Source organism: Dermochelys coriacea, chromosome 3, assembly GCF_009764565.3.
Source record: "Dermochelys coriacea isolate rDerCor1 chromosome 3, rDerCor1.pri.v4, whole genome shotgun sequence".
NCBI lineage: Eukaryota > Metazoa > Chordata > Testudines > Dermochelyidae > Dermochelys > Dermochelys coriacea.
The window spans coordinates 57,409,985-57,429,979 of NC_050070.1; the positions used below are offsets into that span (position 1 = coordinate 57,409,985).

General features: G+C 39.5%; 1 protein-coding gene across 49 annotated transcripts in view; it reads left to right on the forward strand.

The window, feature by feature from the left end:
- The window catches only part of RIMS1 (regulating synaptic membrane exocytosis 1), a 490,129-nt gene that overhangs the window by 237,890 nt on the left and 232,244 nt on the right, over window positions 1–19,995 (forward strand). For 2 of the 49 annotated variants that reach the window (XM_043510503.1, XM_038395113.2), the window contains exon 1: window positions 16,605–16,885. The exons of 45 other annotated variants lie outside the window; for them this stretch is intronic. In XM_043510503.1, coding sequence (XP_043366438.1) covers window positions 16,747–16,885 — 139 coding nt within the window. In that variant the 5' untranslated portion in view covers window positions 16,605–16,746. Of the gene's footprint in view, window positions 1–16,593; window positions 16,886–19,995 lie in introns of those variants that run through there. 2 more of the 49 variants (XM_043510504.1, XM_043510505.1) reach the window with 2 other exon arrangements.

A 19,995-nucleotide genomic window follows, 5' to 3' on the forward strand; every position in this document is an offset into this window, starting at 1 on the left:
GTGATAACATTTCCTGTGCAGACTAAAGAATCATTTGCAACCTTGTGGTCTATTCCTTGGTGGGCTAACATGGAGGAATAATCCTTGGGAATATGACAGAAGGCATACGTTTTTTTAACGAAAGAGCCATGTGTTCTTATTGCTGGAAAACAATATACAGGCAGTGCACCTGCTCCTGCTGGTGTTGCTGCTTCATTCAGTGTCTCTCTCAAAGTGATAGCAAAATAGAAACAATTCTGAAAAAGAGGTAGAGAAGGAAGATTGAACAAAGGCTGGGAAGGGGGAAAGGAAACCCTGCTGCAGTCCCCACCAGGCCTAGTGTGTGTGTGTGAAGAACTCCAAAAGATGCAGGGATGAAGTTAGGCTGAACTGGATAAGTGGAGGCTGATAGGAGACTGAACTGAGTGGGCTAGGGGCTGATGGATGTGGGTTGGCTGAACTGATGGGGGCTTGGGTGTTAATTGCTGGGCAGGATACAGGCAGATATGGAGGTGAGGTCCTCCAGCAGGGGCCAAAATCACCTTATCCAAAACATTTAGGAGAGTGGGCAATATGAAATGTCACACGCACACTGGGATGGGCAGGGGGAGTTCCAAAATTTAAAAACAGACTGAAAAAAAACATAATATAATCTTTAAAAAAAACCCTCATGATTTTTTGCACCTATTTCCTGATTTTTGGGCATCTGACTTCTGATTTTTGGTCTATTGAGGGGGTTCAACTCATGATTTTTGATCTCTTGAGGTTGACAATACCATATTGCTACACATGAGATCGGAACATGATGTGCTGATTATGTCAGGAGACTGGGTGTCAGAATTCCTCTGATCTATTCCTAGCTCTGGAAGGGCAGTATTGTCTAGTGGTAAGAGTGTGGTTACAAAAAATAGATTTAGCACATTCTGTTTGAGTGAATGAATTGAGTCTGTCATATCAGAGATCTGGGGTGAAATTCTGGCCCTGTTGAAGACAAAGGGATGTTGCATAGCAGATGATGAGAGTACTCTGGTCAGAATCTTTCCAGTGATAGAGAATAATGAGATACTGCAATAATTACCACAGTCGGACTTTTCACCTTTCCTCTTGTTTATAGTGACAATGGCAGTGTCTTTGAAGACTTCTGGTATGTATTCAGAACTCCATATATTGAGAAACAGTTCATGTAGTTGTCTCAGCATGATCTCATCTCCATACTTGAATATTTCTGCAGAAATGCCATTCAATCTGGGAGCCCCGCAGTTCTTTCTGGCACTGATTGTAGTGCTGACTTCATCAAGGGACAAGCCTGTGTCCATGTTGTCATTACAAGCTGGCTGATCCACTACTCTTATTAGTCCTTGTCTGTGATATTGGATGATGTGTTGTCACTGCTGAAGGATTTCTCCTTTGTCAATGATCAGTGTTAGGGCCTTCCGCATTTTTCAAATGCATGTAGGACCATTGCCATCTTTCAAAGTAGCAGATGTTTTTGGTCTTAGACAATTAGAATAGCCCTGGATTTCATCTTCCTGGGCATTCCACCATTGATCCTGCATGTCTCTAAGCTTAGAGTGGATGCCCTGACACAGATTCATATATTTTTCAATTGTACTACAGAGATATGGGATATAAGAATTTGATGATTCATCTCATGTTTTTTAGTGAGTGGCTGTTGAATTTCTGAATCGGTCTCATCAAACCAATCTTGATGACATTGTTTTGCTGTAACAAAGGTGGCAAGAGCAGTTTGATATACAGTGTCACAGCAAGTCACCACTTGCTGTTTACAATAGCATTAGTAGTAAAGCTGGCAAGGTCAGACAAAACTGTGCTTATGTAGCTTCATTTTGTAACTGCTTTACGTTGAGCTATCTGATTGATTTAGATGATAACTTACATTGCACTGGTCGAATTACTAATAACAGGTTGGAGTGGATCATGCAATGGCCTGTACAGCAGTCTGCCCCACACAGTAATTTGTATGTCCTGTAAATTTTGCCACTGGATGATGATGTAGTTGTAGTTAGGATCTGGGGTTCATCCATGACATCTTCTTTTTGTCTGGCAGGCAGAAAAAAGTATTTATGATTGCTAAGTGCTGCTTGATGCACTCATTAAGTAGCAGAGTTCCATTGCTAGTCTCTTTCCCAATCCCATTCTGTCCGATTGCATGCCACCAGATTGCCCCATTACTTCCGACTCTTGCATTGAATACACTTACAAACTGTAACATTTTCCAGATCCTGGATATTAAATATTTTATTGTTGTTTCTTTCCATCTGTGCAGAATCTTCAAATGATAAGTTTTATTCAGAATATTTTCTTTTTACATTGGCTAACTCTGTGTAAACATAACCTTTTATATGCTTTTACACTTAAACACCAGTCCACTTTACTTTCATGCCTGTGACTTGCTTCTCTGCCTCTTACATGCAAATTATTTTCTGGGAGGATGATGTCAACCCTGAGAATTGTCTAATTTTGACCATTTTTTGAGTCCACGGATGTACTTTCCAAATAAGAAGCTGGCCTTTCAAGGAAAAGTAGATTGTGTCCCTAGAAATGTGGAACAGTAAGTTAAGTGTTGATCTCAGTATAATGTGTGATGCATGCTTCGCTTAGGAACAGTGCCAGGCTGGGAGTAAATTATTATTAGAGGACCCAATTCAGCAAAGCACTTGAGTACGTGCTTAAGTCTTACTACTGAATAGAGATGGTTTGTGAATTGTGATCCTAATTTAATGTTTTGAAGGTTTTAGTTCAGAGAGCTGTCTTCTTGGGGAGGAATAAATCCTGGGGTGGGGTGGGGAAATAAGCATAAGCTTAAACTTGACTACTTCTCCATTACAGCTTGCATGAGTGACTAAAAATTAATAACTTTCAGCCATGTAATGCGGGGGAAAAACATGCAACATATACTTATCATACTGATTTTAACTAGTTTATATATTTAATCATTTTCGTTTTAGACTGATTTTCAGGGTTTAATCTGTAGAAATCTGGCACAAAATACCATAAAGTTCCCCCCCCTCAATATCAACAAAAGCAAACATAAAGTAGTTAAAATTCTCAGGACTATTCTTGAAAAAATCTCATGTAAAATGAGATGGCAAAGGCATTATTCATAATACTTAAGTATCTATTGTCTCAGTGTAGTTCACTGAGAAGATTCAGAAATCCAAATCCTACAAGCTACTCTGCATGGGGGGTTCTCTACATCTGCACAGGAGACCTCCCATGTGGAGCAACTTGTAGGACCAAACCTGAGCTCTGAAAGATAGCTCTTAACCATATTTAACCAGATACAGTTATTTCAATAGCTAGCCTTTTGTTAACTTGGTTCTTTTATTGATAACACATCTATAAATTGAGGATCTTTCATCTCTCTAAATGTGCTGTTTTCATTAACATTAGACATTTTTTTCCTTTTATTTTTAATTTTGTAGTAATTCTTTTAGCAGATGCCACTTCCCTTTGTGTTCTTTTTTTAAAAGAACTAGGTGATGAGAATGTTTTTCTTCATATCACAATGAAAGAAAGAGAAAACTGTACTGAAATTTGCCATCTTAATCCATCAGTCTATATATTCTTGACCATAAAAAAGCTAAATTAGCCACTAGATGGAGCCTATGGAATGTAATTTTCAACTAGCACATTAAATAATTATACAATACAATTCAAGTAAGTATCTATTTCTGTTACAAAGATAATATCTCTGCAAATGTAGACATGTCTTCCTACTTCAGTTGTTAAACATAAGGCCTATCTTGGAACATACCTCCATGTGCACTCTACCACAGTGTTACATTCCTCCTATTGGCTCACTTCCATATATGGAAATTACATTCACAGGCCTGGGTTTGCTTAACTGTACAATAGTACTTGTTTGTTACATGGGACTCCAGCTAAAGAGAAAATCATTAAACCCTCAGTATAACAGAAACATATAGTCAGTGGCAAGAAAAAGTTAGTTTTGTTTAAGGACTATGGACCAGATTTTCAAAGGTATTTAGATGCTTAAAGATGCAGGTAAGTGCCTAATGGGATTTTTAAAAGTGCCTAGGTACCTTACTTCCTATTGATTTTAAAGGTAGTTAGTTAACGTAGGCACTTTGAAAAGCCCACTAGGCACCTATCTGCATCTTTAGTGCCTAAACACCTTTGAAAATCTAGCCCAATTTACTTAAAATACTTATTTCAATCCAATTTTTGAGTTTATGGTTTGTTACCTAATTCATAATATACAAACATTTAATGAAAAACATACTTAATTTACTATGTTCTGCTTCTACAGCTAGAATACAATAAGGAAAATGAAAGTTTTGTGTTATCATTAGGGCTGTCAAGTGATTAAAAGAATTAATCATGATTAATCGTGTGATTAAAAAAATTAATCGCAATTAATCACGCTGGTAAACAATAGAATAACATTTATTTTAAATAGTTTTGGATGTTTACTACATTTTCAGATATATTAATTTCAATTACAACACAGAATACAAAGTGTACAATGCTCACTTTATATTTATTTTTGATTACAAATATTTGCACTGTAAAAAACCAAAAAAATATATTTTTCAGTTCAATTAATAGAAGGACTGTAGTGCAATCTCTTTATCATGAAAGTTGAACTTACGAATGTAGACTTATGTACAAAAAAACCTGCATTCAAAAATAAAACAATGTAAAACTTTAGAGCCTACAAGTCCACTCAGTCCTACTTCTTGGTCAGCCAATCACTGAGACAAACGAGGCTGGTTACAATTTGCTGGAGATAATGCTGCCTGCTTCTTGTTTACAATCTCTCCTGAAAGTGAGAACAGGTGTTCACATGGCACTGTTGTAGCTGGCATTGGAAAATATTTACATGCCAGATGCTCTAAAGATTCATATGTCCCTTCATGTTTCAACCACCATTCCAGAGGAATGCTTCTATGCTGATGATAGGTTCTGCTTGATAACGGTCCAAAGCAGTGCAGACTGATGCATATTCATTTTCATCATCTGAGTCAGATGTCACTAGCAGAAGATTGATTTTCTTTTTTGGTAGTTTGGGTTCTGTAGTTTCCACCTCAGGGTGTTTTCTTTTTAGACCTCTAAAAGCATGCTCCACACCTCGTCGCTCTCAGATGGCCCTTCAGATTCTTAAACCTTGGGTTGAGTGCTGTAGCTATTTTTAGAAATCTCACATCGGTACCCTCTTTGCGTTCTGTCAAATCTGCTGTGAAAGTGTTTTTAAAATGAACATGTGCTGGGTCATCATCCAAGACTGTTATAACATGAAATATATGGCAGAATGTGGGTAAAACAGAACCAGAGACATACAATTCTTCCCCCAAGGAGTATAGTCACAAATTTAATAGACACATTACCTTTTTAACAAGCATCAGCAGCATGGAAGCATGTCCTCTGGAATGGTGGCCAAAGCATAAAGGGCCATATGAATGTTTATTATATCTGGCATGTAAATACCTTGCAATGCCAGCTACAAAAGTGCCCTGCAAACACCTGTTCTCACTTTTAGGTGACACTGTAAATAAGAAGCAGGCAGCGGTATCTCCCATCAATGTAAACAACCTTGTTTGTCTTAGCGATTGGCAGAATAAGAAGTACAACTGAGTGGACTTGTAAGCTCTATAGTTTTACACTGTTTTGTTTTTGAGTGCAGTTATGTAACCAAAAAAAATCTACATTTGTAAGTTACACTTTCATGATGAAGAGATTGCACTTCAGTACTTATATGAGGTGAATTGAAAAATGCTATTTATTTTGTTTATCATTTTTACAGTGTATATATTTGTAATAAAAAGTAATAATAGAAAGTGAGCACTGTGCACTTTGTATCTCTGTGTTGTAATAGAAATCAATATTGAACATGTAGAAAAACATTCAAAAATATTTAATAAATTTCAATTGGTATTCTATTGTTAAAAGTGCGACTAATCACGATAATTTTTTTAATCATGATTAATTTTTTGAGTTAATCGTGAGAGTTAACTGCGATTAATTGACAGGCCTAGTTATCATGCCTTTTTACTTGGAAAAAAATGCTAAAGTTTTAACATGTGCAGTTTTTATGACATTCATAAAACTGGATTTTGGTAAATGTGTGTGCATACTTGAATACTTTACATTGTACCTAGGTATTTCAAATTTCATGATTTGTAGGACTCAGGCTTCCTCCCAGAGTATACTGTAATCTATATTTAACAGATCAAGTCAAGTGAATATAAAATTCTGCAAATTTTGACTTTTGGTTTTGGCTTTGTGAAATATGTGGAAGTCAGTCAAATGCTGAGCATTCAAAAATATTCAATGGATATCAGAGTCATACCCCCATCCCCAGCATGAGGGGGAAAGATGTCAGAGGCATGCCATGTGTGAGGTTGGGTAAGTCAGGGGAAGGGAAAAGGCATGTGAGAGTGGAGCTTTGTTAACTCAAATCTCCACTGGAGGGACCTTTTGCTAGTGGGGAAAGTTAGAGCTGATCTTGTGTAGCTCTGAACTTGCATGGAGCTCAGTGGATGAGGATCAGGGAACCACATCTCACTTTGCAACCCCTCTTCTATACATGTGAACCTCTGGGAAGCATGGAGAATCTGCTGCAAAGTATCCAGTATTGGTATCCAAGCTTTGAAGGAGATCTCTTAATTCATTAGTAAGCTCATCAAATCTTGAAGACCAGTAGTGAAGTTTTACAAACACTAAAGAGCTCAGATATGGTAAAATCAAACTGAAGACCTATTATTTATGACATATTCACATCCTTTGTGTGGCAGTCTAGCTTTTGCCATAAATGGACTTGACAGAGGAAGCTAAGAATGGAAATGCAATCATAGTTTTTAATTTCATTGCTGTTGCGGGTTTAGTCAAACGCTTAGTATTATACTGTGTATGTTTATATTTAGTTGAATTATTATCAGGTCATGAAAGCTATTCTTCAAAATCTATTCTTCAAAATCCAAGAAGTATAATTGATCATACATCCTGACTTGTGAAAATCTGCACTTTTAGTGTGATTTCTTGGTGCAGAAGTTTAAACAACACATATTGGCAACAGTCAAAATCTCACAAAAGGCTGTATATGGCTCCTCTGGGAAGAGGCAGATAGAAGTAGGCTATCGGGACTAGAGGTAGTATCTGAGATTTCTACCTCCTCTTATATGTGCACTCTCAACCATTATCAGTGTAGCTAACCATGTTCAAGGATTTTTCAGGGTTCCCACCTCCACTAGGGCAGATATGACACAGGTGGAATCTTTGCTCTGTTTAAACGTACTAAGATTTCCAATATAAGGGCAGAGCAGGCAACTTGCCCACCTTAAGAATTTCATAGATCCCACTGTGCTACAGCAGCAACTGGTCCCTTCCACAGAGACAAATCTCTTTCATAAATTAATCATACAAAACGTTGGGTAGCTTTTGTAATATAACTAAAACAACAATAAATGGTTTTAAATCCCATAGCACCAGAAATCTTCTTGGTTTATTCTTAATCACAGTAGCAGTTCCTATAAAAGCAGACATTGATGGAGGCATTCATTTCTGCCACTAAAGGTAATGGACAGTTACAGAGAGGAAAATGCCTTTTTTATTTTTGAAAGGCTTGCCTTAGGGTGGTGTTTTTCTTAATGAGGTAAGGCAGAGTTTGTAGTTTGATTTGCTCTTCAATTTTTTCTTGATAAACTCTAATCTTTCTATAGCTTTCTTTCCTAGAATCTTCTTTAGAAGGATAAATAAAAATATTAACCTATGGCACATTGTTAGAATTTTAGTTGTCTGCGTGTGTGCATAATCATAGTTTGACCTAGAAAATTATCATAAGGATTAGGACATGTATTTTGTGAAAACGTTTGCTAACAAACAAGCAAAAAACTAGTATTAAACCCTACATAAAAATGCATCATTCATTGACTCCGAGGTAAATGAAGTTTAAAAAAATTAAAAAGTGCTAATTAATAGAAGTTAGCCTGTTGAAACCAGGTCAACACATATTGCTACTGGGATCTCTAAATTGAATCTGAAATGTTTAGGGTTGAGGACTGTCAACAAAATATATTAATGAACAATAATGTAATAATGTAACCCAGATTATGTTGTCAGTATTATCAGCTCTTAAAAATGAGCATGCATGATCCTTTTAGTATCTATAAATTCCTCTTTAAAAATTTCTTCAGAGCCACATCGAATTTAAATGTTCAAATAATTTTCTGCCTGATCAAAATATTTGCAATCTATTTTTATATTTATTTTTATGATCCCATTGAATTCAGTGGGATTACATGGATTTCAAATCAGATCAGAATTTAGTCCAATGCAGTTTATAAGAATATAAGAATGGCCCTAATGGGTCAGACCAAAGGTCCATCTAGCCCAGTATCTTTTCTTCCAACAGTGGCCAATGCCAGGCACCCCAGAGGGAATGAACAGAACAAGTAATGATCAAATGATTCATCCCCTGTCACCCATTCCCAGCTTCTGGCAAACAGAGGTTAGGGACACCATACCTGCCCATCCTGGCTTATAGCATTGATGGATCTATCCTCCATGAAGATCAATTAAAAGACCCCAATATGTATTATTTAAAAAACACCTGAGGGCTTTTAAAACAAATCTCATGAGTTTTTGAGACTTTATTCTTGATTTTTTTCCCATTTGTTTGGAGTTTGCAATACTGCAAAGAAATTATATGTTAATATGCCAAAGAGGCACACTGATAAACAGGAAGGGCATTCTTTTCTTCCTTTAGCAATAGCATACACATTTTATAATCTCCTGTAGGTATTTGAAAAATGCTACAATATAGTACTAAATCACAGCACTAAAACAATATTTAGAGCACATTAACCAACAGTCCAAATTGTATATGTTTAACTAGGAATAGTGTTTTCAGTATCTATAGGGAATAAAAGATGCTGTTTAGAAGCATCTTTGAAAGTTCATTAACATTCACAAAAAGACAACTAATGTAAAAAATACATTGTACATCACGGGGGCAGGACTGAGGGCCAGAAGCATAGCCCCGGGCATGGGGCCGCAGCTGGGGCCAGCAACCAGGAGTGGAGCTGGGTGGTATACCCTCCCCACCCCCTGTGGGGGTTGGCACGGCCCCAGCTGTGCCCCCCTGAATGGCTCTCTGCATCCCCCTGGGGGGGCATGCCCCAGTTTGGGGAACTCTGTTCTAGTGGTACTCCAACTGTGATTTTTTTTTAGCAAGTGGCATGGAAGAGAGAGGATATAGAGGGGTGGTGGGGTTTTTTGAGGAGGAGGGATTGGAAGGGAGGAGACGAAAGGATGGTGGTAAGAGAAGTACATATAGGATAGTAAAGGAGGAAACTGTTAAACAATTAAATGGGAGACAGAATCCTAAAACTGTAGGGCTGGAAAGGATCTTAAGAGGTTATTTAGTCCATGCCCCCAGGCACTGAGTTAGGACCGTCCTTGACTGGTGTTTGTCCAACATGTTCTTAAAAACTTCCAAAGACGGTAATTCTACAATCTTCTTTGGGAACCTATTCCAGTACTTAATTATCCTGATAGCTGGGGGAGCAGGGGATAGGATGGGGAGTGACGGATAGCTGCTGAGATTCAAAGGAGGGGAAAAGCAAGCTCCAGGCTGGGAAGGGAGGTCCTGGTAGTTACTACTGCTGTTTCTATGGCATTTCCTTGGTGGCTTGTACCCAGTTCCCTGTGATTCTCACCATACCCCATTCCTTGGGTGCCCCCCCTCACTCCCACCCATTACCAGGTGTTGATGCCCTGTCCTGTCCCCCACCCTGGTGGCTGGTGCATGAGCTCCTGTCTCTCCTGCAGACTGGGTGTCTCTGCCGGGACCAGTGGCTTAAAGGTGGGACTGAGCTGGGCCAGTCCTACCTGTTCCCTGGTGATGAGACCAATATTACGGTGGCTTCTCCAGCCCCTTCTCCAGATCCCACTCATTTCCAGCTTCACCTATGTGTAAAACATGGCTGAGTCTCACTCTCACCTATGTAAGATATCGGGGGACTAAACACGGGTTCCCCCCCGCAGTGTTTCCATTGCAGAAGTGTTAGCCTCCCTGGTTCTGCTGCTAGTGCTTATAGTTAAGTGTTCTAATAGCCAACCTAAATCTTCCTTGCTGCAAATTAAACCTATTACTTCTTGTCCTACCTTCCATGGACATCGAAAACACCATCCTCTTTAGAACAACCCTTAACACTCATGAAGTCTGTTATCAGGTCCCTGCTCAGTCTTCTTTTCTCAAGACTAAACATGCTCTATTTTTCCTTTTCCCATTGGTCAGGTTTTCTTAATCTGTTATCATTTTTGTAGCTCTCCTCTGGACTCTCTCTAGTTTGTCTGCATCTTCCTTAAAGTGTGGGGCCTAGAACTGGACACAGTATTCCAGTTGAGGCCTCACCAGTACTGAGTAGAGTGGGACAATTGCATCCTGTGTCTTGCATATAACATTTTTTTATACACTCTAGAATATTTGTCTTTTCACGATTGTGTTACACTGTTAACTCATGTTAACTCATACTCAGTTTGTAGCCTCCAGCAGTAGTCAGCCGTATTACTGCCTAGCCAGTTATTTCCCATTTGTGCATTTGATTTTTCCTTTCCAAATGTGGTTCTTTGCTCTAGTCTTTATTGACAAGTTGTGTTATGTTGTTTGAGAAATATTTCTGACATCAGGAATGGAAAGCTATGAAAGTGATTCACAGTGACAACACAAGGAATACCTGTTCCTCCTAAACTGCACTGACAGTTCTGTAGCTCGGGCTTCTGTAGCCCATCCATTCTTCACATGGTTTGGTGCAGTGTTCCTAGCTGGGAGCAGGGGGAGACGAGATCATCAGTGCTCACCGTGAAGGAAGTGAAATAACCCCAGCTCCCTAATTCCCTCTTTATTTCTCTTCATATAACTCACCTCATCCACAGTTACTCGCCATTTCCTCCTGCCAGGTAAAGTTCTCTCATCAGTCAGATACAATGAAAATGCTGAGGTCAGAGAGCTTTTGAGCTCCTGAAAGCCTGCTGCTGCTCCATAGCTGTTGTTCCCCAACTCTGTCTGCACCTTGCTGTCAAGAGCAGGACCTATCCCAAGAGAAAGTACTGGTGCTGCATTGCTCCACACATATGGCGAGGGGGACAGCCCTTGGGGCTATATATCTCAGAACAGCTTAATCCTCTGCCTCCAGGGGACCTTGCAGGCCCATATGCACTACTACTTCTCCCTTCCTTCTAGGTGTAGAATCTGCCATTGGGAATAGATGCCCCGTGCAAAAACTAATATAGAAGCTTTGAGCAAATAGGTAGAGCTCTGATAAAAACTTTATTTTCAGCAAGCTGAATAATATTTTGCAATTCTTTTGTTTTAATTAACAAAAGAAATGAATAAAAATGCATGTAAAATAACCAGCTTGTGGGCTGATGAACATTTTACCAAGAGGAGATTCTCCCTTTTGAGTTCTCTTTGTCAGTGTAGTTGAGAGAACAGGTGATCCAGAGTTGCTTGAGACAGAGAAAGAGAAGCAGGGAAACTTAATGTAGCAAGTGGTCTGTTCTCAGCTCCTTTCTTACTGACTGGATGGAGTGCAGCAGCTGTCCTGTATCCGCTAAGTGATTAGGTACTGGCACTTGATCCAAGTCTTCCTTTATATGATTATGCTTTTTTTAGTAATTCTCTGAGTACTCATCCAAATGAGACTTCCCTTTTTACATTACTACTACCCTTTTTGAGAATTTGTTCCCTCCTGCTCCTGATTTATCAGATCTGCAAACTTTTGAATTCTGAAACGAGTAAGAGTGATGGAAAACTAGTTTTATATATATTTTTATAAGTTTACATTGATTTGGAGCAGCAGGACACAGAGAAGAAAGACATAAACTTTATTTAAAAACTGGAGTTTTTTATTCACCTGAATAGCAATATCTTCCTTTTGATCTGCAGTTTATGTATTGATTATGCTTTCCCTGCCAAAAGGTTGGAAGAAGTGTCAGCTGCTGATTCAAAAGAACAAACAGCCAAGGGCTGGAATAATACATCTGTTTCATTTCCTCCTTCTCACTTTACCATATAGACAGACATCTGCTATTAGCTCTATTCTGAATCTGATTCTCTAAATTAGTTAGTGCTAAGTGTCCATAGGATGCAATGTTTCAGGTTTTGAAATCCATTTCTGTTCCACATTGGAATGGAAACAAAAGCTTCTAGCTGTTTTTGTGAGAACAGAATTGTGTAGAGGGCTCTGACGATAGAGAGAGAAAGACAGGGATTAGGGCAGTGGGCTGGAATGCAGAAGACCCATGGTTCAAGTCGCTGCTGTGGCTGATTTAGAGTGAGCTGGGATGAAGAACTCTCCATCAGACCACATAGGAACTGGAGCATAGGTCTCCCTTCTCCCAGGTAAGTACCTCAACTACCTGGCTATAGAGCATCAGAGCAAGTCTTTTTTTTTTTTCTGTACCATGGACCCCAAAACCTGCCTGACCAAATGTTTGTCAAAACTGATAATCTCCATGAAACAGCCCATTTTGTTGAGCATCTGATGAAGTGAGCTGTAGCTCACGAAAGCTTATGCTCAAATAAATTTGTAAGTCTCCAAGGTGCCTCAAGTCCTCCTTTTCTTTTTGTTGCTCTACTCAGCTTGACTTTATAAAATGTCTACTCCTGGTTATTCCATAGCTGGAATTCATATGAGGTCCTGAACGAGATCTGTTGGATCCAGAAAATGTTAAAAAACATTAAATATTGGCTGCATTAATGAATTAATTTTACAGACTGTAGGTTTGATAACATAAGGAATGAGGTAGCAACTGTATCCTGGGTTAATAAACTCCATGACTACTGGGTTCATTCCCCACAATATAGTTATTGCCATTTTAGCAGCAAACACTCTCAATGGCTCTTAGTAATATTGACATATCTAATAATTATTTGAGATGTAAGTGGAGTGAAAATTTTTCTTATTTAACTGAAAGAGAAGTTGATCAGTTTGGAAAAGCATGAGTGAAAAGTGAAATCAAAAACTTAACGTTTTTGTGTGTGGATCAGTGGTGAATTGAGTGGGTTCAGAGCACAGTTATTTGGATGTTGTTCATGTACTGAAAACTGTTATGTAGTTTAGGTAGGTTACCATATGGCATTCCTTTGTGCTGATTGGCTGAAACTGATAAATGATAGTGCTTGTAGCATAACGTAATGCTTCTCAACACATGTGTAGAACAAGGTCTAACACTTGCTTTTTGACAGGAGAGAATGGGGAGGAGATAGGTTCATTTCAATTGATGCAGAATGTGTGGGAAAGAATGTCTGACTATCCTGTGTTTTCCCATAGTTCTAAGGAATCTTTCTGGAGATTAATATTAGATGAATGTGTTTGGTTCTGGCCTAACAATCATTACCATGCTGTTGCTGCACTGAAAATGTAAGTAATAACTTGTTTCAGAGAAGTACTGCATTTTCACCCCAACCCACAATTTAAATTGAATCCAGGAATTAGACTTCTTAAAAATCAACAATGTTAATGTAACAGCAGACTAGGAGATCTCTGTGAATTTATCCAGTCATTTTTTTCTTTTGAAGAAACCTGTCAGAAAGTTTATAAATACAGATGAAGTACTATTCATGAATGAAGTTTTAGAATAGTGTACTACCAGGAAGGATTATAGTGAAACTAATATATGATGGTACGAATGTGAACCACAGCTACAGCCTATGTATTTTGTACCATAGGTATCTGTATAATACTCCTGGGGAAATTGTGTGCCAAGGTGCATGCATAGAATTTATGTCCCCCACAGATTTCTTTGCTTCCCCACAGAAAAATGACTTTCTGATGGGGAAGCAAAGGGAAGCTACTAGAGCAACACTCCCCAGCAGTATGTTTCAGGGGCATAGAGCAGCCAGCAGAGAGGTAAATCATTGTGGGGCATGAGGTGGGACTGGGGAAGACCCGGCTGGTGGCTACTAGCCTGTGCCAGGCTCAGCTGCTAGTCCTGGCTGGGCTGGGGAGGACAGGATTTCCTTGCATGGCATCCATGGCCCGGTCAGACACACCCTCAGATTTCTCCCCTGGCTGAAGGACCTCTGCAAACTTCCCCTACCTCCCCTGCTTCCTGTAACCATCGCTCCTCAGCTGCAGGGGGAGGGATCCCTGTGCAGGGAGCTGCTCCCCCATTCACCCAACTCCTGTGCATCCAGACCCTCACACACAGACCCTTCCGCCGAGCTTCACCCCCCGCACTCAGAACCCCCTCCGATGAACCCCACTCCCCCTGCACCTGAACCACCCCGACAAGCCACCCACACCCAGATCCCCACCCCACCTAACACCAACCAGCTGCATCTGGACCCCCACTGTGCTCCCCACACCCATGCTCCCCTGCCGAGCTCTATCTCTCCCATACCCAGCACCCCCTGCTGAGCCCCAACCACTTTCACCTGGACCCCCTGAAGAGTCACATTACTGTTGTACCAGAACCCCCCAAGAAGCCTCTGTGCATCCAGATCCCCCTGTACCCAGATCCCCCACTGAGCCATCTGCACCCAGATTGCCCCACACAGAACCATCTCAACCCATACCTGGCTCCCCCGACACTAATCCCCTCCACACTTGGATAATGCCTTGCTGAATCTGCCTGCCCACACCTGGTGCACCTGGCACAGAGGGGCAGGCCCCTGGGGTGTTTCTGGACAGGCCCAGTCCTTGTGCTGTGTCAGGGTTGGGTACAGCCTCACTGCTGAATCCATGTCCCACGGGGAGCTGTACAGTGAGCTACCACCACTGTTCAGCCAATGGTCTGTGCTCCCCAATGCCATTCTGGAGCCTCCACATTTATTTGACAAATAAAATTTGCAGAATTTTAAAATATTGTGCGTAGAATTTTTATTTTTTTGGTGTAGAATTTATCATTTTTTGGTACAGAATGCCCGTGGGAGTAATAAGAGCACATGCACATACCTGCAACTATCACCCATCTCAGAGGAAAATAACTAAAATACTTGGCAAAGCTAAAATACATAATTTATGTATGCCATGCTGCTCAAAGCGAAAGGTTGAGGGCACAATATATAACTGAAGGTTATAATTTTACCCTGTTTTTTGCAGTTACCTCTTAGACCAAATTTTTGTATTAATGTCATTAACTTTGTGAGGATTCCCTCCCCCCATTTTGGTTTCCCACATTTATTTACTGGGGAAAGACTCTAGGCTCTCTGAATTCCTATCATAATCTCTTATTTTGAAAACAAGGGAAGGCTCTTTGCATCTCTTTTCCTTCCCATCCCCCAGCACCAACAGTAGCATCTTTTTGAAATAGGGAAAGTCTTCAGGGGAATGTTCAGACTTCAGGAAAGAGGATCAGGTAGTATCTTTGGGGGAGAGATGGACTCTGTGAACTATCATATGCTCTGGAGGAGGTCTTTCTTTTGATCCTTCTGCAAGAAATGTCTTCAGATGAAAAGCTGGACTCTGCTCCTTGGTCAGGGGATGTCTGGGTCATTTCCTGTCTCCGCCAGAATACTTCAAAGCTGGTATCTCTCTATTCCAGGGGCCATCTGGACCAGCTCATTTCCCTATCAGTGGCCTGTCAGGGAGAAGTACAGGGTCAGAATATCCTAATCTTCTTGCTGCTAATATTATCCCATTGGCCACACTTTATGTCAGTAATGACATGAGGTGTCAACTATTGCTTCTGGAGTATTTACGAGATGAGAAAGCATGTTTAAGGCAATATTCCATGTGTATTTTTGGTCATATGACCAAGATTATAGGGGTTTTGCCGTAATTTAATTACTAAATTAAATATATATACTCTGTATTACCAATAACTTTGTATTATTAAAGATGAAAGAATTGTAAAAATCGAATTCACTTAATTTTTTTATACTTACTGTGTTTCTCTAACTTTGGAGATGAAAATAAGTAGTTAATTCCACTCTAGTTTCTAGACAGTTTCATGCTATTATAGTTCTGCAATATCTAATTTACTGCAGACACATGTTTATTATTATACTAAAGAACAAAACTATTTCCATGAAGGAAACATTTTTGTTGGTTTCAGGTTTGGAAAAAGCTTAAATTACATTTTTGGCCAAAATTGACCTGAAATTGTTTCTTTAATCAAAAAATGTGCTTTTAAAAAATCCCAAAGATATACATATTCCCATTTCTCTTACTTATGTTAAAAATCATGAAATATACCCATATTTTGTAATGCTGATACATGACTATATGTAGTATTATATATTTATTTTAGTAGAAATAACTCTAAGATTTATTAGAACAGGTTGAGAAGTATTGCAAAATTTCTGATAGGTTTATTTTTCAACCCGCTGTACTAAGATAGTCCATTAAAACTCGGTCAGTGTAATACTGCTAAACAGAAATAATAGCTGCAACAATGGAATTGATTATTTTGATGCCTGAGCTTGACACTGTTTCTCTGTGTCAGCTTTAAGGGGACACAACATTTATTTCAAACTGTCTGCAGAGAGGAAGCAGCATTTTTGCATCTTGTTTCATGAGACAGTTAACTTTGAGTTCTTAAGATCATTAATGGCTCCTATAAGTCTCTTTAACATTGTACTGAGCATGTATAGACTAATGCAGTAATCGATGCTAGCACTACACTGCAGAGATTTGTTTCGATGACAACAGCTCTTATGGGTTTGCTTGGTATCACTATTGTAGAATATTTACATGCAGAACAATCTAGTTTACAATCAGAACGCAAGGACCATAGGGACTTTCCTTTGCACTAAAGTGGATTTTTGATTGCATTATGGGTTTGCTACCGTTGCAAGCTGGACTTCGGCAATCTGCTAGTTGCCAGTTGTGCTTATTTATCCACTCTGTTGCTGATGCTGCTATGTTTGCTGTTTTTCTCCAGTTTCTACTCCACACGTTGCAGTCAGAGACAGGTAAACAATTGGTACTGTAGCACTGATATTATAGATGTATGTAAAATATTTCATAGATGCAGTTTGAGTGGGGAAAGGTCATGTCCTCAGCATGTAAAATATTAATTATAATTAATTTTCATCTTAAACAGAAAATAAGGAGCCATTTTGCTTTTAAGTCTGTTTTTCAGTTACATTCTTCTTTTAAAAGCATGTACAGTAAATATAATTTGGTACATTAGTGACATTATGTGGCATGATTTTTCAGACAAGAATGTGAATTTAGAAAATCCATACCAAAATTTAAATGCATTTCTGAAAAATAATAATAATCTCATTGATTCATAAATATATTGCATGTTGGAGAAGTCATGGATAAAGAATTCAGAAGACTGACCTTCAGGAAACTAATAGTTATTCAGATATATTATTTTTAGCTAATCTGTTTGGCAGAAGACAATTGATGTGTCTCCTGAATCATGCTGTGTTTAATAGATTTCATATTATTCATTTATTCAAAATGGAATGAGCTTCTATTTTTTTATGTTGTGTATAAAATACAATTTTAGAAAATAGCATACATGTAAAACAAAGGCACATTAATTTAATTCATGATTATGATAATTTAATAAGAAATTATTACTTATATAGCACCATATATATGCATCGTACATTATTAAACAGGGAAGGGCAGAGTCCATCTCCTAAAGAACTTACTGTCAAAATTAGGACAAGATTAGGAGTTGATAACTACACAGGTAAGGCTTAGAGAGGGAAATGTAAAAGTAAAGACAAAATGATCATACAGTTACTTAGGGTACGTGTATGCTGCAAAACAACCTCCAGTGCAGGGAGTCTCAAAGGCTGGTTTAATTGACTGGGATTTGTGAGACTTGCACTGCAGCTCTAAAAATAGCAGTGCAGATACTTTGGCTTGGGCCTTCGCCCGGGCTCTGAGATCCTCCCCCCCATGGGTTTCAGAACCCAGAGTCCAACCTGAGTGGGAACATCTACAGGGCCATTTTTAGTTCTGTAGTGTGAACCCTAGCCAGTTGACCTTGGGTCTGAGAGAAGTGATATAAAGGAGAAGATGGAGGACTAGTAGATGGGATCAGGAAGGGGATTTCAGGTATAATGGTTGCACAAAAAAAAGCATGGAGGAGGAAATGGAAGATCACACAGAGTTTTTCTTTTCTAAGATTTTAATCATGTTAATTAACATGTTAAAACAATTAAAAATCCTGCTGTGAAATCCCGGTCTTACTGAAATCAATGGAAATTTTGCCATTAACATCAATGGAGCCAGAATTTCACCCCAGTGTAGAAAAGCCCCAAAAGGACACTCAGATAAGCACCTTCAAGTATGGGATAGGAGATAAACAGTTATGTCAAAAGAGCCAAATTGTGGAGGGCCTTGAAGGGGAGAGAGAGAGAGGGTGTTGAATTTAATTTAGGATGCACTTGGGAGCCAGTACAAATTTTTGGTGAGTTGTTGGTTGGGAGCGGAGGGAAATACAGTTTCAGTGGTGGACAAAGTAAATATTTTTTTCAGGAGATGAGTTAGAGGTGAAAATAAGGCAAATTTCAGGAGGGCCAAAGAGGTAGAGATTGCAGTAGTCCAGGTGTGAGCTCATCAAAGCCTGTACAAGTAGTAGTGATGGAGAGGAATGTTCATATTTTGGAGATAAAATTGGCATGATTTAGTGACAGTGTCTATGTGTCAGTATACAGAGAGAGACAAGTTAAGAATGACCCAAATATTTAGTATCTGTAGGACAGGGATTATAGTGAAATTGTCAACAGTAAAGGAGGAAAGAGGTGGCATAACATGTATTTGGGCTAGTGGGTGGACATTAAAAAAGATGTGTCAGAGACAATCAGAGTTCTCAGTCTGAATGGGGGGAAAGGTGTGGAGAGGAAGACATAGGGATAATTAAAGTCATGTGAATGGATGAAATTGCCTAGGGTAGAGTTTAGAGGGTAAAATTTGAATGGAAGAGGTTGAACAGCAATCAAAACAGATGCTAAAGAAACAGTTTGAAGAAACAGCCATAATAAAGGTTAACGTGAAGGTTAGAAGTGGAGAGCAGCCCTTGGATGAGAACCTAACCTCTTCTCTGCCCCCTTTACTCCAGATAAACTGCTGAGAGCAGCATAAAGAGTCCTAAAAGCCCTATATCCAGCTGAGTAAGATCCCTTCAGTACAGGCAGTACAGGATACAGCCATAAGGCCCCCTCCCAAGGGCCTATATCAAGGCTTGGCATAAGAAGAGTGTGGTGACGGGGCTGGGAGGGGAGAGGGGCTGCACCAAGTTACACTGAGGGCCTCTGCTTGACCCTGGAGCTGCCCAGGATTGGGAGGGTTCAAAGGTGGTTTAAAGCCACTTTAGCTCCTACCCCACCTTCTGAGCTGAAGGTTCTATGTCATGCCTCATAGAGGTGTAACCCACACACTTCCCTGGGTGTGGTGCTCTGTCCCATCTAATGGTACTGAGACCACTTAGACCATGTAGAGAGAGATTAATGAGAGAGAATAATGAGTCTAGGATGGAAAAATCCCATGCACCGCTACAAGCTGGGGACTGATTGGCTAAGCAGCAGTTCTGCAGAAAAGGACCTGGGGATTACAGGTTTCAGAGTAGCAGCCGTGTTAGTCTGTATTTGCAAAAAGAAAAGGAGTACTTGTGGCACCTTAGAGACTAACAAATTTATTAGAGCATAAGCTTTCATGAGCTACAGCTCACTTCATCGGATGCATTTGGTGGAAAAAACAGAGGAGAGATTTATATACACACACACAGAGAACATGAAACAATGGGTTTATCATACACATTGTAAGGAGAGTGATCACTTAAGATAAGTCATCACCAACAGCAGGGGGGGAAGGAGGAAAACCTTTCATGGTGACAAGCAGGTAGGCTAATTCCAGCAGTTAACAAGAATATCAGAACATAAGCTTTCGTGAGCTACAGCTCACTTCATCGGATGCATTTGAAATGCATCCGATGAAGTGAGCTGTAGCTCACGAAAGCTTATGCTCTAATAAATTTGTTAGTCTCTAAGGTGCCACAAGTACTCCTTTTCTTTTTGAGAATACAGACTAACACGGCTGCTACTCTGAAACCTAAGAA